At 35.4% G+C, this 22,382-nt stretch overlaps 3 protein-coding genes and 1 long non-coding RNA gene across 7 annotated transcripts; 3 read left to right on the forward strand and 1 right to left on the reverse strand.

The window, feature by feature from the left end:
- Positions 1–506: 506 nt before the first annotated feature.
- On the reverse strand, positions 507–7,714 carry LOC124176182 (BRCA1-associated protein). 2 transcript variants are annotated; one of them, XM_046557110.1, is made up of 7 exons: positions 7,491–7,713; positions 7,373–7,405; positions 6,810–7,104; positions 6,093–6,282; positions 5,276–5,594; positions 2,525–2,943; positions 507–2,433 (listed from the first exon to the last, which is right to left on the reverse strand). In XM_046557110.1, the coding sequence occupies exons 3-7, from the start codon at positions 7,097–7,099 to the stop codon at positions 2,044–2,046; spliced, it is 1,608 nt and encodes a 535-aa protein (XP_046413066.1). In that variant the 5' UTR covers positions 7,100–7,104; positions 7,373–7,405; positions 7,491–7,713; the 3' UTR covers positions 507–2,043. The 2 variants fall into 2 exon arrangements, with proteins under 2 accessions (XP_046413066.1, XP_046413065.1); XM_046557109.1 differs by having other exon boundaries at positions 7,373–7,714.
- Positions 2,075–6,216, forward strand: LOC124176188. Of its 2 annotated transcripts, XR_006869322.1 has the most exons (4): positions 2,091–2,213; positions 3,698–3,778; positions 4,181–4,276; positions 5,290–6,216. It is a non-coding gene; the product is annotated as an uncharacterized LOC124176188 (long non-coding RNA). The 2 variants fall into 2 exon arrangements; XR_006869321.1 differs by lacking the exons at positions 3,698–3,778; positions 4,181–4,276 and having other exon boundaries at positions 2,075–2,213.
- Positions 7,715–11,409: 3,695 nt separating the features above from the next.
- Positions 11,410–16,582, forward strand: LOC124176185 (probable low affinity copper uptake protein 2). 2 transcript variants are annotated; one of them, XM_046557121.1, is made up of 4 exons: positions 11,410–12,108; positions 12,212–12,504; positions 13,166–13,392; positions 14,214–16,582. In XM_046557121.1, the coding sequence occupies exons 2-4, from the start codon at positions 12,239–12,241 to the stop codon at positions 14,303–14,305; spliced, it is 585 nt and encodes a 194-aa protein (XP_046413077.1). In that variant the 5' UTR covers positions 11,410–12,108; positions 12,212–12,238; the 3' UTR covers positions 14,306–16,582. The 2 variants fall into 2 exon arrangements, with proteins under 2 accessions (XP_046413077.1, XP_046413076.1); XM_046557120.1 differs by having other exon boundaries at positions 12,231–12,504.
- A 460-nt stretch (positions 16,583–17,042) lies between these two features.
- On the forward strand, positions 17,043–19,137 carry LOC124176186. The gene has a single exon (XM_046557123.1). The coding sequence runs from the start codon at positions 17,250–17,252 to the stop codon at positions 17,721–17,723; it is 474 nt and encodes a 157-aa protein (XP_046413079.1). The 5' UTR covers positions 17,043–17,249; the 3' UTR covers positions 17,724–19,137.
- Positions 19,138–22,382: the final 3,245 nt, after the last annotated feature.

The raw sequence follows: 22,382 nt of genomic DNA on the forward strand, positions 1-22,382 counted from the left end.
TTTAAAGACATTTTTAACTGAAGTTATTTAACAATTCTAGATTTAGATTAATTCAGTTTGCCTAGCGAAATTCAACCCTACAATCTAATTGAGGACTTGAAAAACTATTTATCTGAATTTAATGCCAAAGAGAGTAAAAGTAAGCTTCAAAATAAGATACCAAATTAAATGGTATAAAGTTTGAAAAACAATGCTGGTCAATAATAATGCTTGAATTACAATGGTGCGCAGAATGATTCCTCGGTAGAATGGATTGGCAGCAACGGTTAAGTAAAAAACTTATCGTTATTGGCTCGATCAAAGCAAAATGACGAGATATTCAATAATTCAATGTCTCTATCTGACCTTTTCTTTTGCAAAAACGTTATAATAGCGACTAGAAAATTCAAGTGTTATGTTTAAATTTCTTATTGACTTATTCCTATTATTTATGTATATCCCCATTACATTATCGGTATTTTATAAATGAAAAAGAAAATCAACTAAAATAAATCAACGATGCAAACTACTTTAAAAAACAAATAATTTATTTATAGGGGGTACAGTCTATACAAGCTGGGTAATTAGAATTTAAAAATAAAACTGCGTAGTGTTGAATATAAGAAAATAATGTTGATGTCTATATATCAAATACTTTATACTTATTTTGTACGATTTATTATGCATAGTACTATGTCACTCGTATTATTCCATCTCTTGACTATTGGCATTGCTTCTTCCCACGGTTTAAGAATAATAGGTGGTTCGGCTGCGGCTCGGAGGCTGTGATTATTTTTGCGCAATTCCATACTTCTCTACCAGACGGCTACGGGTCTGTAAGACCAGTGTAAACAATAATGGCGGCATGCAGTGTTCGAAAGAGAGGAGGGTAATTTAAGGTTAATCATGAGATGAGCGTGTCATATTTACAAAAATATGAGAAGTTGCAGTCTAAAACATAAAATACGAATATAATATCAAATTATGAAATACATGAAACATATAAAGCAATATAAAATAAATAGAAGTCATAATAAACCTATGAGGTTGAGGTTCATCACATTGACGCAACAGAATAATCAAAAAAAGTTTCAATTTTGAGGAGTCGAACCTTTCAAAAACAGTAAACCACACTACGTAATTTTCGAGGTTGGTTAAAACATTGTGTTTCGCTTATTTTGCAATTTTAACAATATTCGGGTAAAAAAAACTGCTTTTTCCAAGTATCCTATTGCAACAACACTATGAATTTCAAGCTGCTAAACGTTAAGTTTTCATCAACCTAGATAATTTTCTCTCCTCACAGCTCTGCTTCAGTACATCCTGAGAATAAATTTTCGCCCATTGTCGCATTCTCATAGTCATATAGTAGTGCATGATGTATGATACAATTTCATCATTGTGTTGTTCGCAAGGAAATGAAAAGCTGTAGTTCTGTATCATATCAGACACAGTAGATTCGTATACAAAGCGATTCTCAGATTCTATGTGCTTACAGCAGTATTTGATCAGAGTTGAAATTTTTTTGGCAAACGTATTGATTCTTTTCTAAAACTATCCCAGTAAGAGCAATTGTATCTCTCCATTTACTGTATAGATCAATTGTTTTGGGACGGTGAAAAGATATATTTTCCGCACATTCGTCTTGTGACCATCAGTGACAAACACAACTCCTGCTCATATTTAAATAATGTTTCTTTTTATACTTTATAGATATTATGTTATTGATTTGTTTCGAACACTGCGTTCCGCCATTAGTGTTTACAATGGTCTTACAGCTCCGTAGCCGTCTGGTGGGCGTGCAACGAATTATGCTAAAATAATCACAAACCTTAGCATTGTGGGGATAGGGCAATCGGACCACCTATTATTCTTACACCGTGCTTTTTCCTATTTCATTTCCTGATAATGTTTTTTCCATTTAATGTTTGTTATTATTTTACCGTTACAGTGTGATTCGTTAATTGTGATATTTTTACGTTCAAAACGCAATAATTGAAACATTTGTTTATCCTAGGAGTTTAATTTGTCATCGGTATCCCACTGGCCACAGTAAAGACCACATTAATGTTTCTTCTGTTGTCTTCGCGTGGTTCGAGTGTTAGCGGCTGGGGTTGGAGCACTCGAAGTTTGACCAATGATTATACGTCCACTGGCAATTTCCTCTTTGTCAGCGGAGTTTTCAATCTGTTTCTGAGCTTCAAAGAAGAACATCACATCTCTAAGCTGCTCTCGTAAATCAGTCATTTCTAATTCCTGAGCTCCTTTGTATTGGTTAAACTCCAATTGTAACTGCTTATGCTTGGTTTGCCACGAGGAAAGATTTGTTTGAAGTGCTTTGCTCAGTTGCTTTTCTTCCGACAGCTCAGAAAGTGCCTGAGTTAACTTCGTACTCGAATGGTGCAGACGTTTTTCCAATGATTGCTTTTCTTTGATTGCGAGACTCAGTTGTTCCTGGAATGCAATGCCAAGTAATACGAAGTAATTTAGCAAAAATATTGCAATGATAACCTATACAAATAACGCGAAAATTCCTGTCTTTTACCTTGAACTTGACATTCTCGTCAGACATTTGACCCAGCTTCTCGCGCAGTTCTGAATTCTCGCTCACTGTGCGTTGCTCCAGTCGGCCGAGTTTTTCCTCAAAGAACTGTCGCTGGCTTTCCAACTGGGATGTGAGTAAATACGTGAATTCTAGTTGAACAGAGTCAACTTTCTCATCTACGGCAGCTCCTTCACTTTTGGCTCCTTCACGACTGCCTTCAACCATTTTACCATCTTTATCCTGCAGCAATCGGTGGACAAAATTATCTCCTACGTAGTCCCAGACGCGATTGTTTCCCAACTGCATTGCATAACAATGGTGCGTATCTCGGTAATGTTCGAAAGCATGTCCTTGGTGATATCGAGAACAGCCAACGTGGCCGCATATCAGGCAAATCCAAAGAGCATCACTGCACGCACCTAAAAAACGTACAGGCTAATACCCTTTGATAAATTTGTGCAGGAAATATCTGTAGTCGACGTGATAATACAAAGGTTTGAACTAAAAACATCTCTGTGGCACAGGAAAAAATTTAAAAACATTGTATTTGAACTGTAAGCATCTCATTATATTACCAATATTAGAGAAATAACGTTATTCTACAATTTTTTCATTGAAAAATCTATACTGCTTGCCTGATTCTAATGAATTAGTTCATTTCATGAAGTATGCACTGATACTACACAAACCCATCCTATCCAAAATTATTGTACAAACAAGCTCCTTGAATCGCTATGCATTTTATATCATATGCTGGGTAGGTCCAAACTAATTTGTGCTTCAGTAATTTGGTCACCTAATCAGAAATTGCCGTTTAAGTAGATTGCAGCTATTCAGCACTGAGATATACGATATCTGGCATTTAGATTTAGGCCTCACATATGGCATTTTGACCGTAACTATCAGAAAGACGCAAGGGCATTCAATGTTTGCCCACTGAAGTCCTTTAGGGATTACCAGGATTTATTTCGCTTGTTTAATAGTTTTAGTAACCTAGTTGATGCCAAGGGATTAGTGGGGGGATTGAATTCAACCCCCTCAGTTATAAATCACTAAGGGGGGAACACATACTTAGACAGCAAGTAAAATAGGTGAATGTTGGGAATTTTTATTTCAAAAACTATTACCGTATTGTTCCGAATATAAGCAGAGGTATTTTTTTGTTGTTCACAGCACCTACCAAACTCATCCTCGTCTTATACACCTTGAAATACTGTCGCAGAATTAGGAGTTGGCTTATACTGGAACAATTTTGTAATTCGATCAGAATAGTATTTTTTTATGTATACATTCAGGCATGTGTAGAAATTTTTTTGATGATGATTCATTCTAACGAAACATTGTTATTCATGACCGGAGTTAAAGGTGTGCTTTGTGTACAATTTGTGGTTTACAAAATATTTTGAAAACGACACATCCAATTTGCTAAATATTTCCATGAAATGTTTTTGGTTAGTTATCCTCGTTCACATGACGGGATTTTTTTTTTATTGAACTAGTTTTCTCTTAATTGATTGAGGAAGGTCGAAAATTTTGGACAAAAAACGTACATGAACTTGAAAAAAATGTCTAAAAAAAGGCTCTGACACCACGAGAAAAAACTGTCTAAAAACATTTTGTGAAAATGTGAATCTCATGGCTCTAGCCATTTTACAGATATTCTGGGAACCACAAACCATGTCTGCGAGGAACACGTTTTACACCAGCCAGAACAACAACGCTTCGAAAGATTTAATCCCCATGAAAAAAATGGTAAATGTGCATATGTATACTAGTAATGGCCACTATGCTAAAAAAAATGCATCGATTAATTGAGTTCAAAAAAATAATCGAATACGACTCGACTGAATCGGTAAAAATTAATAGATTAATCAATTATTTCGTTTTTTTTAAAACGTTGCATTTCAAACCGAAATTTTGTAAATTTCAGTATGTAGTCTTAATAGTAGAAAAGTTTTTTGATAATTTATAATTTCATTCAAAATACTTTTCAATTTTAGCTGAAAATTTTCATTTATCTTCCATTTATTATATCAGATAGATACTTAGTAAGTAAGACAATGATAATAATTGATACTTTAATCACATAAAATAATATTGTATTCCATTGTTCATGGAAGTAAAATACAATAACCGATTGTGAGGAAAAATAATCGAGTTGGTCGATTAATCTTTTTTTTGACAAATAATCGATTATACTAGATTAATCGGGAAAAAATAAACGATTTAATTTTAATTTAATTTAATCGAAAATCGATTTAAAACAGTTTTGGAGATAAAAATTCCCGAAATCCAAATATTTCTCATTTTTTTGGTGGTCTATTTCCATGTTCCCCCTTAGGTATGCTGGCATATGACAATTTGCATTTCCTCAATATTGTTTGCACATCTGCCTTTAAATAGTTGGTGCAAAAAGCACCTTTGACTTTCCATTAATCCAGTATGCATTCTATTATTATTAGACCTATTCTGTGCCACTTGTCATAATTCTGAAGTCTTTCTCTGTTGTTGTGGCAATTTTATGATTTTGCCATCTTTGTAACAGAGTATTAGGGTCCGTGTATAATAACTAATATTTTGTGAGCTCAAAACGCGTTCGAGTAGGAAGTTGGTAGGCTGTCCCATCAAGATAAGCCAGATGAAATGCTTTTTAAACTTTTGATTCGACACATCTTTGACTTGAGTTTACTTTTCACACATCTTTAATAATTAACTTCTACGTGAAATTCTTGGAAACCATTTCTTACGCACCACATTCCATACAGTGACTGTCAGCTAAGGGTTCCGGAGTCTGTGCGTAGCGACAGACTGGACACGAGGTATCACCCCATTTGACCAAGCAGCTGGAGTGAAAAGCGTGGTTGCATAATATGGTCAAAATTCCATCCACGCTTTCATCCATTCTTTCCAGGCAGACCGGACAAGATGGTAGCTCTGTATGACCTGCGAGTGGCAAACCGCCATCTCCTACTTCAACCCGGGAGACGAACACCATGTGACAGACAATTTCAGGTTCTAAAGAATTATATGGAGCTCCGTTAAATGTCTCGTAAAACTCACTTGCTGCCACCTGAAATAATTAATGATATTTGGGCACGATATAATGTCTTGATAAAACCTTTGAATCAAAGAAAAACTTATAACACATAGATCTTGAAAAATGCAAAATTTGTTCAAGGTTAAAACATTGAAGAAATTATTCGTTTTAATGAGAATCATTTTTTTTAAATTCTACGCAATCAATTTTAAACATCTTTATAAGACTCATGTTTCTCTTTTAATTGCTATAAGTGAAGAAATTGTACTATTTCTGCAAATTGTTTGACCTATTGAGAATTACTTTATAAGTAAGTAGATGTTCTAGCATTTATCTAGACCCTGAGTTACGCTTTAACTAAGTTACGCCGTACTATTTACGCTTTAATATTGATATAGCACCTTTTAAAATGTTAATATGTCAGAGTATTTTGTACTAATATTTTTTCACTTGAAACTAGTAGTCTAATAAAGACGAAAAATTTGTTATAATGTGGACAAAATAAAGTTCTATCAAATGCAAAATACTAACAGCTGATCGGAATGTCAGCAAAGCCATGTATTGATTGGGACTACCATCTCTGATAATCCTAAAGTGTTGAATGTCCTGGTGACAGGCAGCAGTAAATGTAAGCAGATCATGGCACGTCATTGTTGCTGGTACAGACAAAATACAAATGGTGTGACTTCGTTCTGCTGCCTGATGCATTTCAGTCAACTCGCTGAAAAATTTAAAATTGTTGTCAGCAGGATGCTTCAACTGCTTAGTTTCAGGAGCTGGATGCCGAAAAGGTCTAAAGTCACAGTTTAAACAATGGACAAATATTTTGTTTCACAAACGGACTAGCTTTACAAATATCCCAAAACTTTGAACAAAATTCCTCGAAATGGCAATATATCAATTGTTCTCTATGTTTGTGAATTACTGGAAAATGATCATTAAAAGCAAATGATTTAATGAATACCGTAGATACAGTTTCTTTAAATTGAAATTATAGAATTCGTGTAAATAAGTAGTTTAACTTACTAGTAACTAACTAGTAGTTTATAGAGCTACAAGCTAGACGTTGAAATATTAAACATCGAATTATTACAATGTGTGATGAGAGGGAACGAACTACGAATATAGGGATTCATATGAACGAAGATATATGAGAGTAGATTCTCATTAAAACAATTGTACAATTCTATTGACTTACATAAAATCAGGGGAGTTTTAAAATGCTAAGGGCATAATCTGAGTTCTTACTCCTCTTTGAACAGGTGTAGAATTCCCTTCGTGACTTCGACAAAAGGATTTCCAGAAATGAAATTTATTTGATCGGGGGATGTTCGTGCCACTGCTCCATCACCTTCGGCAGGCCCAGAAACAGGAGTGGCAGAATTGTGAGCTTCTTCAGAATTTGCTCTGGATGATGAGATGGATTTTCCTGGCCCACGAGACGAGAGAAGTGGACTCGGACCTTCGACAATGCTCGCATAGCTCTCAACCTTTACATCCTTGGGCTCTCGGCAGCCTCGCATTTTTCTAGCAGCCATTGCACCTTAATATAAAGAGACGTTAGAGATTTTTATATGAACCCAGAATCGATATTCATAGATAGAGAAGTAGGTCTGGAAAATAATCTGGACTAAAGAAGTGGTTAGAGCTCAGATATCGTGAATTATAGAAGATAATATAGTTTGTTTAATTTTCAATAAGTGAGACGAATGGGAGTGATGTGAAATGAAGATTGAATGTTTTGTTGAACCTAACCTAACATTAAGGATAACTATCACTTAAATATGGGATAACTATTATTGCCAACTCACCAGGACTTTTTTGTGAATCTTGATCTTCAATTTCTATGCGAATCACACAGAGAGATACCAATATTTGAGAAGACATTACACATAATCGAAGGTTTTGCAACCGATGAAAAAAACGTACAGTTCACATCTTTTCCATCCCTTGTCCAACGGATGACGATAACGGTGGCGAATGACGAGATGTTGTTCGTTAAACTGTCATGGCCCTCCGCGGTTATTTACTTATTAAATGTTGTTTGCGTTCAGATGTGAACAGTGCAAATGACAACTAAATTCTGTACTTTGCCAAAGCTGACACTATTGGCCATGATTGGCTATCATCGCAAAAGTCAGGCAGGAAGACGGGAGAAGACCATGAGAAGACATAACTCTGTATTTTGCGATGGCAAAGGTGGGACACCTTCTGGTCGGCAGATTGTAGTAGATAGCGCCACTTGCAGCGCTGATATCTTCTGTTGCATTGGAAATTTAATCGCGATACACGCGCGCAAAACTTTTAATATTACTTTCTGAACAAATGAGTACACATTGTTCTACACACGGGTGTTGAACAGGATACGTTAAAAAACGTTTAAGAAATAAAATTCACAGCAGAAAACAAGTTAGTGTTTTTTGACCATGTACGGTAAGTAATGTAATTTGAACTAATGTCTCAATTAACCTCAACAATGTTTAGCACGAGAATCCGTAACTGTACGACTAGCTCACAGGATTGTTTGGAATCTTATAACGCTTTCTTTTGACATCTATCCCGTAGGAGGAACGCTTAAGTCGATGGGAAAAGGCTGTATCTCATTCACGTAAATTATTGAACAAGCTGATACAATAAAATTTTTTGCGCATGTCTAGTGCATTCAAAATTCCAATCCAAGAACCGAAACCAGCGCTGCCACGGTCTTACATACAGGTCTGGCAACGAAGGTAGTGGGGGTGGTTCATTTCACGGCCGGTTATTTATCTCACTTTGTGGCCGCCAGGTTAGCGTTGTGATCGAGGGGTGGATAATCAACGCGTGCACAATGCAACGCCAACATAATAATACATTTTCATCCCTATCATCCCTGTCCCACGTTCATCCCTAGATAGCAGCGCCGCGACATGGCTATTTCAAACACTAAAAACCACGGACAGCAAGAGAACCACGCCGCTCTGTAGAAAATTGGCTTCGTTGCCAGGCCTGTATGTAATCTCTGTACGTCGGGTGAACCCACTGATATATATATACACTGGATTGGATATTACCGTATACTCTACGTGTAAGCTCGCGTGTCCAATTGAACACTTGAATTTCCGCCATCTTGTACAGAAAGTTGTCACAGAATGCGCGCTAGATTTGAACTGCGTAAAATATGCTATTTAAATCTAACGATATATTCGTCACACAAAAAAGTTTTTGACGAGTAAAATAATGTTTGATACATTAAATGGAGAACAAATCATTTTTTCGAAAGTATATTATTATTTACAATTATATGATGTAAAAGATCATTAAATAATATGACGAAAAACTTGTATTTAAGCGTGATTTTTCTTTATGTTCAAAAGAAGTCCTCAATTCTAAGAAGTTTCCGTCCATTATCCTTTATCCGATGGTGGGCTGAATTCCATACGGATTATTCAAAAATTTGTATAACACTAATTCAACCGTTAGGGAATTCATTTACCATCCATTGGCATCAAAGTGGAGCTTAAGACATGTAAAAAAAAGTTTTGAATTAAATTATATCGAATTGGGTGGGTAAAAACTTTATTCAAAAATATGGAGAATAAAACATTCCTTGCAAATGTTAAGGGATTTTTATAGAGTAGCGTGCGATAAACCACAACCGTAATATAATTAGTAGTATCAATCCACAATCCATTCACACGAAGAAAAAGTTACAAGCACAATCAAAAGAAAATAAAAAAGATATACATATCTGAGCATGCAAATCAGGTACAAATGTGTAGGTGACATATTGGATCTCGTCAGGGGATATAAATGGTTACTGATTGGCCCATACGAGTTGCCGATTTGTGTAATGCCGTATATTCAATCCTGTTTGTCGCAAAGTAGCAATCTTGGTTAAAGCAAACATTCGTAATTCGATATACTCTTTGATGACAGATTTTGTGAGTTGATATACGTGATTAGAAAGCTCATCTGGCGCATCGTCGAAAATGTGAGCATCTAGCTCACTGAATATTAAATTTTCCAACGGATTCTGTAAAAGACTTTTTAAAATCTGCAAACACAAAATACCTGGAAACTGAGGCTCTACTGGAGGGAGACCTTGATTGCAATTTACAGCATGCCTGAACATTTTTTCAGCAACAGAAGCAATGTTGATCACTGATTCGCTCGGTACGGCAAGGCGGAACACATCTTTCACGGGAAATCTACACATCGAATTATAATTTAATCCCTGAGTCAATAATACCCGAGTTTTCAATTTCAATTATAATAAGATCGGTTCATAATTCAAATATTGTGAATTTTTACTGACACGATTCGTACGTTATGATACTCGTTAAATATAATTAGTAAATACTTCGTATGCTGACATAACCTCTGCAAGTTATCATTTGCAGAACGCTTCAGCGTTGTATACTCACTTGTGAAACGATCGCCCACAATATTTTGATTGCTTTGTTTTGCAAAAAACGCAGGTACTCATTGTTACCTCAATAATTGTTACTGTAATTTTCCAACACAATCGATTATATACACATGCATATATCACGTATATATTTATATATATCTGAAGTGACAAGAATCTGTACAAAATGGCTACCGTTCAATTGGCGTGACGGCACCACGCTTAAATCCAATCCAGTGTATATATATATCAGTGGGTGAACCAAGCTGCAGGGGGATTTGGACGTGGTGGGGGTAGTTCGCGTGCATATTGGCTTGGCCGATACGTCAGATTTTGGAAGATCGCTGCTGCACCTGCGTGTACATCAGCTACCTGGGTAATGCAGAGTGACTGCAGAGCTGACTGAGCGGCGGCGTGCGCGTGCCTCGAGCGTATCTATCGGGTGCACCTTTTTGTTTGGAAACCGCGCCTTCCGCGTTCGTTGGAGAAATCAACAAATGCGAGAGTTCACGTTTATTCACAGACTCGATTGTATTTTGCTGATGATGAATGAGTCTGTAACCGAACATTTAATTGTGATAAGCATGTATTTATATCACGGACTCCTCAATTGGGCCTGTTGCGGAAAAGTATGCTCATCAAAAAAAAAAAAAAAAGATGTCGCCTCGATCCGAGTATCGTTAGATCACCAGCCACGAGTGCAACGCCCGCTGCTACGGACTATATACAATAAATATGGCGGTCCAGTGCATGTTCATCTACTGAAGGCTTAACAGCCAATTAATTACTTTTTACGTAGATTCAGTTCAATTAGATATAATATCATTCGAAGAAATTGTTGATGCGTATACGTGCTGGAATGAAAGAATAGTCTCTGACGCAGTCATGCAGCTATTGACGAGCATACTTTTCCGCAACAGGCCCAATTGATGAGACCGTGATAAAAATATATGCTTATTAAAATTAAATGTTCAGTTACAGACTCATTCATCATCAGCAAAATACAATCGAGTCTGTGTTCTTCCAGAATCTGACGTATCGGCCAAGCCAATGTGCACGCGAACTACCCCCACTACCTCGGCCAGCGGAGACCCCCTCGAGCACCTGCATTGGCAATCTCTCTACCATGATGTAAATATACAAGGTGTGCCAGAACTAAAAACCGATTTTCGCTCAGTCTGCGCATATCCAAGATGACGTCACAGAAATCACGTAATATCACGTAATTAGGTTACTTGAGATTACTTAATTATTTCCGTATATTCTGTTTCCTGAAAATGCCAGTTTGCGCAGTCCAAAGCTGCAACAATAATAACATAAACACCAAAGGACAAAATATCAAGCCTACATGACGTCACCTTGGATATATTTTCTGATTGGTTCAACTAGAGCGTATGCGCATGGTTTCACCTTGGTTCCTTACATCATGCTCTCTACTAGTCTCTGGTTCCACGCTGTAAGACGTAGGAATGGTATCCGTCCACTATCCAGTGATATTATGATTAGTCCATTATCTAGAGATCGGCGGTGTCACCATTGTCACCCCGTTGGTCCAGAGGTCAAGGGTCAGACCACGGAGTGGTCAGATCCATGTCGAATTGGCATGGAATGCACTATTCTACGCATTTAAATCGTCGAATGATAAAACCAAATTCTATTTCATTGCTCCGTTCAATGCGAAAACCTACAATCATGATCATTATTATTCTAGTATTTCTAGCTTTGACTCAAGTCAAGTCTTTCTATGCATATATTGCAATTGTCATGCAAGAATCAAAATTGTTAATGCTAAAACACCTATTCTATGACAATTGTAGCACATGAATTGTTGAACAAACGTATTTTCAAGCTTGTTCAGCTGTGAAAACTTCACCATCACATTACATGTTGCATGAATGATGACTTATTATCACTAGTCAGCCGCTTGCAATACCAAGTGTCCAAACTAAACTCCAAGTCCAAGTCTACACATGCAAAGAGAGCAAAGCCTGCCTTTGGGTAAGGCTAGGTGATCAACGTAGACTAATAATATCAATGATTAACATCATGCCAGCACATGAGTGTGTAAACACAAGTGCTTATCAGTCTTGATGCACAGTTCGAATGTTGAACAATTTCGACAGCGGGATCTGAAGAACAAGAGAGAAAAGAAATACAACGGTAAGTATAACCTGGACATACAATTTATATTCTACCAAAGGTCTATTACAAAAGTTATCTGCCCGCATTTCCATCACTATAAACATTAATTATTTGACTACAGCTGTTCTCCTTTGTGCCAGGCTTTCCGATGCATATGTGTTTTTGGTTCGGAACGGACTTAGGGTCGTTTCTTTTTCCAAGTTACATCGTAAGTTCAACTTGGGCTTTGGTCATGACTTGCATAGGATTGACAAGCCTGGCCATTCTCTTTGAGGGCATGAAAGTACTGCAAGTTAAACTGAGACTCGGCACCGTTGCTTCGATGTCAGACAATCAGCCTCATTTCAATGAAAACTCCTCCCTGTTGTCAAGATTTTCTTCCGCATCCTTCACCCATGCTGCCTCCACAAATTGGTAAACTTCTAACTGTAAGGATCAGGACCATCAAGATGATTGTGTCACTTGAAAATATTGTTATTGCTGTTTTCATTTTTTTTAGAAAAAATCTCCAGTGTTATCTTGAGCTCTTAAACACCCAGAGTAGAAAGCTTATTCCAAGACATTATTCTTAGGAACGCGTCTGTGATAAATACTACAAGAAAGTTTCAACTCCGTATGAAGTTTCAGTATTTTTGACCATTTGATCATATATTCCACTAACAAAACATGATACATTAAAGTTTGAAAATCCAAAGAAAAGTTGTAAAGCGCTGATTAATTTTATACTCGACCTTGTGACCAAAGGTGGTAATGAAGTTTGAAAACTTGTGGCAAATCGTAATTTAAGACCCTTATTTTCAGACCAAATACCAAATTTAGTCAAGTAGTTTCTTTGAAAACTCACAATCTTTGAGCGATTGATTTTTTTAAACTAAATCCTCTGAGTAACTTAAAAAAATTCTTGTTTCTCTAATATTTGTATAATTACAGTTTTATTCGATTCTATTACACATATCCTAAAATCGAAAGAAGTACAATGAAATGATCCAATATCTTTTGCAGCCACGTTACCCTATAAAGAACGCACAATGACAAGAAATTGAAGATATGTAGCACATTAACTATTCCTTTACAGTGGCAGCTGGCCGAGATGGTTTTTAGAAGTATTTCATTGGTCTGCACACACAACTCTGGGGTATCTGCTTATGCTGGCTGTGATGTCTTATAACGGTTATCTCAGTATCGCATTAATCCTTGGAGGAGGTTTCGGGTATTGGATGTTTGGACCGTCACTTCACCAACTCAATATGCATCACTTTGACGACCAGCACAAGAATATGCAATGTGATTTGGAGTGTTCAGGTAGTTAAAAAGATACTAGATAATATCTTTCCAATTTATCCTTACATCGATTTGAGTCCAAACAAATCACTTGCAGTAATCTAATCCTGATCAATTTATCAGTAGGTCGTTGAGCCAGAAAATCATTACTTTTTATTAATATTCCTACGAATTAATCGTACATTTAAGATTTATAAAATTAATATATTCATAAGCTACGATGATTTCTTCAACAATACAAAAATGCAAAATACTGAAATAATAAACAAAAACTTATATATCGATGCTGCACGCCAAATGTTTTCGTAACAATAAAAAATCGACTGGATTCACTCAATCTTATTTTACGATGGCCATTTTATTCAGAAGACGATTTTATACAAATTCACAACAATACATTTTTTTTAATAGCTAATCGAATATAACCATTCGTTGAGCTCAATCAATATCGGTGCACTGTTGTAAATATAAATACTTGTAACCGTACAAGCATGAATAAGAAAAGTTCTTAATAAAATTGTAGAAAATAATCTTGAGAATAAAATTAGTCATTATGGAGTGAAATAAAACGGATCTAATAGATTTTTAACCATTTTGAAGCGATTTGAAATGAAGCATCAATATTTAAGCTCTTGTTTAATTAACCTATGAATATTGTTTCGAATATGGTAATTCGATGAATACTCAATGTTTAACTATCTTGTAATGAAATTAGTAAAAAGTATGGATTTTTGGCTCGCCAACATCCATCAATTCTATTTGCGAAATACTTGTAGTTTGTACTCGCATGTTTGTGTGTCCAGTATATGCTTAAGAAAAATTGTTTTTTATTACCGTTTCAGATGCAATAACAAATACCGAAAGACGTCAATCAAGTGTGTCTGTAATCGGAGAGCAGCTGGCATCAGAAGCTAGCGCACAAATGCACACGTGATGGAGATTTAGTAAATGAGAATCAAGACAAAATAGGCAGTACGAGATGATCGATACTAGCTTTATGTAATAATTTAATTCTAAGTAAGACTTGAGGAATGACGTCTGTTCAAGTGACGATTTTTCACAGTTGAGACAATTTTTTAAAACATTTTGGTATTTCAGCTTTAATTCTTAGATCAATGAGCTATTGTACTGATTGTGAGTTGAAAAAAGTGCTGGGTGAGCAATTTTACATCTACCTACTTTCGAAATATTTTTGAAATTTCACTCATAGAAATATATTATATTGATAAAAAGTCTATTCATTTGAAAACGATTAGTTGTTACTTGATAAACTAAAATTGAATGAATTTGGTGACTAACATCAGATTATAGGCACGGTAGAAAAGTAATTTCGAGTGTCAACTACTCAGCATTAAGAAACTCATCTTTTTCTGCAGTTAATGCATAGACGGCTTTTCGTAATAACAAATACATTGGCAACGGTAGAAGTTAGGTAATCCTTTTTTAAGAACGAAGTTCTCTGCAATTGTAAATACGACATTTTCAATTTTAATCTCAGAATACATATTCCGCTATGGTGCCTATCACGCAACAATCACGTAAACTTGATTCAATGGCTGTGATAATAAATCAAACCGTAAGCTATTACTGCTTGCAATTAAAAAACATGATGCTGCAGAATATTAGAAAAGTATAATATCGAGACCAGAAAATATGATACAGTAACTTAGATTTGGTAGTATTGCCTCAGCCAAATAAATTGACATAAGTTACACACTAAAGATATCCTTGGATTGTAAAACTTTTCAAGTATAAATTCGACATCCAGCATTGATATAAATATGATATGTGAAGCGAAAAAAACATTAAAATAATTGATATTATGTTGTTCTGGCATCAGGGTACTGAATTAATCCTAATGTGTTTGTTTACACTTTTTTCTACATACTGAATCTATGCTCAAGGCTGCAATAATATCAACTAAATTTTTGAAAATATGTAGTATTAGAATCAAAGATTTATGATAATTCACCTGAGTGTCATATAGTGCTTGGTTGGTATGTATCGATGTACAAGTCAGTAACCTGCCAGTCACAACAGCAAATATGACCAAGACGGGAGACTGCGACGAATACCGATGCTCTGCTTGCAAAAAAGCAATTAAAAGCCAGGTAGTACAATGCAAGAGTGATCCGAAACTTTTTTACCACCCAGGGTATGTGAATGAGCATAAGATACTGGATAGGAATCGTGAGCTAGTACAGTGCAAGGGTCCATTCGATACGTTTAATGCAGAAGATGAACGTCCGAAGGCAGTAACGCAGTTAGTAGGTGATAGCAGAGATCGTTTAGCATCGACTGGACCGACGGGAGGAATAAGAAGTAACAGTCCATCGGTAGTGGTTGACACAAAAATAGACTAGCTGATAAAAACAGTGAAAGCAATGAAGGCCGAAATCGCTTGCAAGAATGAAGTTAGGAATATGATCCAAAAGATAATTGGTGTGGAAATGGGAGGGGTGCAGCAACAGATATAATCCAGCCGAGTAAGCATTGACTCCTATTCTTTTCGAGAACAGTTTCGCCGATTTTTTCGTAGGTAGATTTGACCTGAACCAATGAGCCCTTGATTTTTCCGCCATATCAATTTAACAGCTGATTGTTTACAAAAATGTTGAAAAAAAAAATTGAATTTTTATTTTTAATTTTTTTTCCATCAGCGTGAGAAAAAATGTTTGATATAAAAGTAGTAGATCTCAACCTCGTGCATAAGAAAAAATTTTTTTGATTTAAAAAATAATTTTTAGTTTAGCCGCAAAATGTAAAAAACCAGCCATTTTTTTTTTTTAATTTCAATCCAGTTTCCTTAATTATAAATTTAAACCTTCGAAACTCACATGTCGCGTGTGAAATTAGTGCTTCAAAAACCAGTTCCAAAAATTATTCGATTATCTCGTACATTATGGCAACAAATAGCGATTTTCGAAAAAACTTTGGGTACCAATAGAATCCAACATAATGGGGTTACAGCGTCAAAAAAAATTTCTCGTAGTACTTACAGATATGGAGATTACTAATGCGATTGAAAAAAGAAAATTTTTCTTACTTAACAAATAGGATTATTGCTGAAATTATTGAATTACGAAAAACATTTTTTAATATTGTTATTTCTGTTTTTGAGACGAAAAATTAAAAAAAAAAAAAAAACCTCTTCATCTTTATTAGAACCGGAGTTACACTTGTTTTACTTATTTCCAATTTATTATCAATGTTAATAATATTAAGATTTGAAAAAAATACTATATCTTGTCCATACCTCAAAGGTCAACCATGAATTTCTTCATTCTGATTTGAGCTCTATTTTTATCAAAATTAATTAGTGAATCGAGGCAAACGCGAGGCGTCGCATCCCAGCAGCGCGGCAACGTGAAACGGCGGCGCGGAGACGCGGTGGAAGGCATACTTAAATGAATATCTCCGGTAAAAATTATCGTAGAATTTCTTTTTTTTGAACTAATTATTTTTTTCTCAGCTATCGGAATATTCAATTAGTTTTTTATTTTGATCAATATTTTTTTTTTCTTTTATATCGTAATATCTCCGGAAAAATTGTAGAAGGAGTAGGAGAATATCAGGCAGTCGGTTACATGCCTTATTCGCCTGTACTAATAGAAGAAATGAAGAGAATGATACAGGAAGATGGTACGAGTAAACTACAGTGAAGCAGTGAAAGAAAAGAAAAAATAAAAAGTGATTATCATCAAACCCAAAGTGTAACAGGAGAGCGAAGAAACAAAAAGAGTGATAAAGGAGACGGTGGATATAAAGAGTATGGCGGTGGGAATAAGTTACTGAAGAAAGGCAGTAAAGGAACGGTGGTCCTGGGCTGTGAATCAGGAGAACAAATTGAAACACTGAAGGCTGCAGTACAGGACAAAATGGGTGAGGATTTCAAAGTTACTGAATCAGTGCAACTGGAACCGAAGATAAAGATAGTAAATGTGGAAGAAGAAGAGTTTAAACTAAACGACGAAGAACTAGTTGACACAATAAAAATGAGGAATGGGATAGAGGAAACCAAAGGAAGAGAGATGAAAATTGTAAAAAGATTAATGAAGGGAAGGAAACAGGAGCGTAACAGAAGAGGAACCGGCAAGAGATCAATAATATTAGAAGTAGATGAAGTAACCGATGAGAAGCTACCGCAGAAAAGTAAGCTCACCGTGGGATGGAAAAATTGTCCGGTTTACAATCACATCAGTGTAAAGCGATGCTTTAAATGCTGGGGCTATTATCATTTAGCGAAGAATGGCACCAGGGAAAAAACTTGCTATAGATGTGCAGGAAAACACAACGCAAGAGAGTATACAATGAATAAGAGTAAATGTGTAAACTGTACGTTTCAAAATTAAAAGTACAATCGATCGGGAATGTCCAACATACAAAAGAGCGATGCAAGAGGAAAAAACGAGTGTGGGATGGATAGAATAGCAACCACAGAAGGAAGAGACGATATGGTACACAAATGCGCAAAGCCTCTTAGCACGTAACAAGGAGATATGACACCAGGTGGTTGACAAAATGAAACCTGCATTGATAGAGTTATCAGAGACGTGGGTGACTGCTGAAATAGGAGACAGTGAAATATATATGTCGGGTTATAGTGTAATTAGGTGCGATGCAGGGAATAACAATACAGGAGGGGCCATGGGATATGTAAGAGACGGTATTAAACATGAATTAATAATGAGGTCGATAACAAGTTATATAAAGGAGTTATAATAGTGGTGTACCATTCACCGAGTGCGTCAGATGCAGAATTTATAAGATACATAGAAGATGTAACTGAAGAGTTAACAATAAAGGAAGATTGTTTAGTGATAGGAGGTTATAATATAGGCGTCAAGGGAAACTCGTTCTATAAAAAACAATTAATATCAGAAATGTTAAGCCTAGGGATGAAACAGTATGTCAACGAGCCAACAAGAATAATGCAGGATAGCCGAACAGTTATCAATCTTGTATTCGCAAATACAAGTGTGCAACTACAGGTGGTACACAAACCAAAAATAACAGACCGTGCAGAGTAGTGAGTAAACAGCGAGAATACAAGACCAGGAACTACGGTAAAATTGACATGCAAGAGTTTACAACAGTGCTGAAAAATTCCGTGCAGCAATGGACAAATGGATATATCAACTGGAAGGCAAAGCTGTTTATCGATAGTGTAGTACGTACTCTGGACATAGTAGTACCAATAAAGGTAGTTAAGGTTCCAAGCGTATGAGAGGATAAAAAATGTTACTCAGATAAGATAAGAAGGGTGGCGAAAAAAAGGGACAATGCATACAGAAAAAGCAATGCATGAGGGAACGGAAGGATGACTGGGAACAGTTTAAAGTAGAAAGAAATGAAATAATTAAATTAATAAGGAAAAAGAAAAATGAATGTTAAGAGATCATGATAGACTGTAATAAGAATGATCCAATTAAAATGTGGAAAACTTTGAAAGAACTTATTAGCAGGGGACTGGCTAAACCGAGACACATTGAAGATATGAAATTTGGAATATTAGATGATATGAAGGAGGGTAAGATGGCGGACTAATTTAACATGTTTTACATGGAAAGTATTAACAACATAGTTAATTCAATAGATAGGGATGTATCTGCAAGTCCAGGTAGAAGAAGAATCTTGGTGGGTGGTGGTGTGGAAAACGAAAGAAAAATCGAAAAGTTTGAAAATATCGGAATAGGGGAACTCGAGAAAATAGTCAATGGACTCCAGAGGAAGAAAGGTACTGAAGAAGGTATATCAAGCAAAATATTAAAGCTGGAGTTCAGTGCAATTGGAAAGGAGTTTGTTGGTGTCATCAACGAATCCTTAAGGGTGGGCTGTTGTCCTAATAATTGGAAAAAGTTCACGACCATACCGATCCCAAAGATAGAGAAGGCCAAAAATGCAAAGGATTTCCAGCTAATTAATATATTACCATTGTACGAAAAGGTTCTAGAGCTAGTAGTAAAGAGTTAAGTAGAAAAATATTTAGAATCAAATAACATTATAACAGTGGATCAATCGGGTTTTAGGGAACAATTTTCGTGTGAAACAGTGATTCAAACTGTCATAGACGAATGGAAATTAAACATTAGCAAAGGGAAAATAGCAGGAATAATCTTCATGGATTTAAAACGAGCATTTAAGAGTGTAGATAGAGAACTGTTAATAGAAAAAATGCGGCAATATGGAGTTAGAGGTAAAGTGTTAGAATGGTATAGATCGTACTTAAACAACAGGGCACAACAAATTTGGTTTAATGAAGAATTTTCCGAGATTATCATAACGAAATACGGTGTTGCACAAGGATCCGTATTAGGGTCTCTGCTGTTCATTACATATATAAACGATATAGTTGACATATGGCCCGAAGACAATGAAATAGAAATAAAAATTGTTGCTGATGATACACTAATGTATGTTACTGGAGACAGTAGTGCGGAGGTGGAATGAAAGATTAATCGGGCATTAGGCATAGTTGAAAGATGGATGAATAGGAACAAACTGAAAATGAATGCGAAAAAGACGAACTACTGTATGATAGTAAGGAATGTAAGGAAAGAATTGAGAGGAAATATTGTACTGAAATGCATGGACGAAACAGAGTTAGAGCGAGTGGAGGTAATAAAATACTAGGTGTTATATAAGACGATAAGCTGCGATTTAAAGATCATTGTGAGTATATGTTGAAAAATATAATGAAAAAAATTACTTTGACGGACTTTGAGTTTTGTGTAACACTGCTAGTGGGTATGAGTGAAACTGTGTTAAATAAACTGCAGACAGTGCAGAATAGAGCAATGCGAGTAATACTGCGATGCAATCGGTATACGAAGGTGGACGATATATTGCAAGCGGTTCAGTTTTATAATGTGTTTATAGTTACGTTCAATGCTGTAAACAAATTGTTACCAAAAGAATTGGCAAGTAAATTCCAAGTTGTAAAATCGAGAGCGGGTCGGGTAACACGTCAAGCTAAATATATTGTAATCCAATTGAGGAAAACGGAAAGTGCTCAATAGAGTATGTTTTGCGAAGGAGTGAAAATGTATAACGGACTGACAGAAGAGTTTACAGGCTGTGTAAAATTAGTTCAATACAAGAGTATGTTAAAAGCATTTATTGTAAGTGAAATTAAATAAGTGCAATAATATGTAACATTATGTAAAACAAATAGCTAAGAAAGTTAATAAACATGAATCAATCTCTCTCTGTCTCCCTCTCTATCTCTTTCGCTCTCTCTCCCTTTCTCTCGCTGTGCAAGTGATCTGAGCGGCAAGCTGTCCGCGCTTCTGCATGCATAGTAAACGAATTTTGACGGTACTTGATCGTTTTTTTTTTTAAATCTGTCGTGAGTAAATAAATAAGCGTTATAATAAGCACTTATCGTGAGGTGTATAGGCACTTAAACAAGTTATTTATTTTACACAATGTAGGTAATCTTACATTATTTTATACAATGGAGATAATCTTATACTTATATGTACACTGTCTACATGCTATGAACATCATAACAGGTGGTCACTATGACGATTATTTACTTATGTTAAAAAATCGACAAGAACTATGAAAATTCGGTTATTATACAAACAGAAGCGCGGAAAATAGAAATTTTGTATTTTCATACAGATACCCTGATGAAAATTTTTACTACAAAGAATTTTTACAGAAATTGGAATATTTCGTGTTATTCCGTACAAAATTGTGAATGTGTACGGATTTACATGAAAAATTGTTAGTTTTCTTTGAAAGTTGTAGTGTCTTATAAATTTCTTACTGAAAAAATACAAATTTTCATGAAAATTGACCATTTTTTATGAGAAACTATGCGTATTACAATTTTTTGCATAGAATTATTCGAAATGTTCCTATTTCTCTGAAAATTCGTAGAAAATCATAGAAATCATTTTTACCAGGGTAAGTATCATTTGTACATATACCACATGTTCCTACAAGGATTTTGTATAATTATAATGCACTGTATAATATGTCAGCAATTAGATCTGCTATTCAACAGCAAGTTCACTAAAATCAATGTCAAACACCTAAACATGTTTTTTTTAAATAATTTTCTACAATTGATCAACATCAGTCGTCAGCATTTTATACCTATTTACTTATCTATTAGATAATAAACAACACAGGCACATATATCATTGGGTAATACACCAAAAACGCTATTATAAAATCATGGACGGCAGCTCCCAGGTGCAATATAACAATTGTCATTATCACACTAGTTTCTTATTATTTTTTTATTGTGTTTTACTTTTATATTTTTACACCTGTAAGACTTAAGGAAGGAATAGAGTAGAGAAAGCGAATATATTTACAAGTACATTTTTTAACGGTATCGAAACAACTCATATAGCGATTATTTAGAGTTGAAACGTAGGTTGACCATGCTTAAAGACAGTGTATAAGAATATTTTTGTAGACTTCTATCCCATCGCCATGAAAGGCATTAACAATATACATATGTGCATCCACTCCTTACCAGTTGTTCAAAATTCTTAAAATTGAAACTGTCGTAGATTTTGGTTAAAAACTTTCTTCCTTCTTCGCTGTAAACAATATCTCAAGTAGCTGTGTAATCTTGTGGTGAGTCTTAAGAGCCATTAATAATTTTTTCAAGCATTTTCTGGACTGTTTTACGTAACCTATTCTTCTGTCCAACATCAACATTAAAACATTCTTTCTATATTTTAAAAATTAAAAGCTTCAACTGAAACAAAATTGGTGTGACATGCGCATGGATAGCTAGTTATTAAATATGACCGACCGAACGCAGGATCAAACACCAGCATCGAGGAACCATTCACTTGAGGAATTAATTAAAAATCACTGGAAATCACTGGGATTCAAGGTGTAATTTAATATCGACAATCACTTTGAAATTAGTAATATACCAAACATCTCCAAACTTTTAGGAACCACTTGAAGAATATTGAAATTCAAACTAATTTTTAATATTGGACATCATGAGGGAATTAATTCTGAATCGTTGATGATTT

Source organism: Neodiprion fabricii, chromosome 2, assembly GCF_021155785.1.
Source record: "Neodiprion fabricii isolate iyNeoFabr1 chromosome 2, iyNeoFabr1.1, whole genome shotgun sequence".
In the NCBI taxonomy this organism is placed as follows: domain Eukaryota; kingdom Metazoa; phylum Arthropoda; class Insecta; order Hymenoptera; family Diprionidae; genus Neodiprion; species Neodiprion fabricii.

Coding starts and splice junctions, on each gene's coding strand:
- LOC124176185 (XM_046557120.1), top strand. CDS start 12,039: ATGCACAGTTCGAATGTTGAACAATTTCGACAGCGGGATCTGAAGAAC. Junction 12,505..13,165: donor CATGCTGCCTCCACAAATTG/GTAAACTTCTAA, acceptor ATTCCTTTACAG/TGGCAGCTGGCCGAGATGGT. Junction 13,393..14,213: donor ATGTGATTTGGAGTGTTCAG/GTAGTTAAAAAG, acceptor TTACCGTTTCAG/ATGCAATAACAAATACCGAA.
- LOC124176186 (XM_046557123.1), top strand. CDS start 17,250: ATGGGTGAGGATTTCAAAGTTACTGAATCAGTGCAACTGGAACCGAAG.
- LOC124176182 (XM_046557109.1), bottom strand. CDS start 7,448: ATGTCTTCTCAAATATTGGTATCTCTCTGTGTGATTCGCATAGAAATT. Junction 5,595..6,092: donor TGCTGACATTCCGATCAGCT/GTTAGTATTTTG, acceptor TAATTATTTCAG/GTGGCAGCAAGTGAGTTTTA. Junction 2,944..5,275: donor CAGTCACTGTATGGAATGTG/GTGCGTAAGAAA, acceptor TACGTTTTTTAG/GTGCGTGCAGTGATGCTCTT.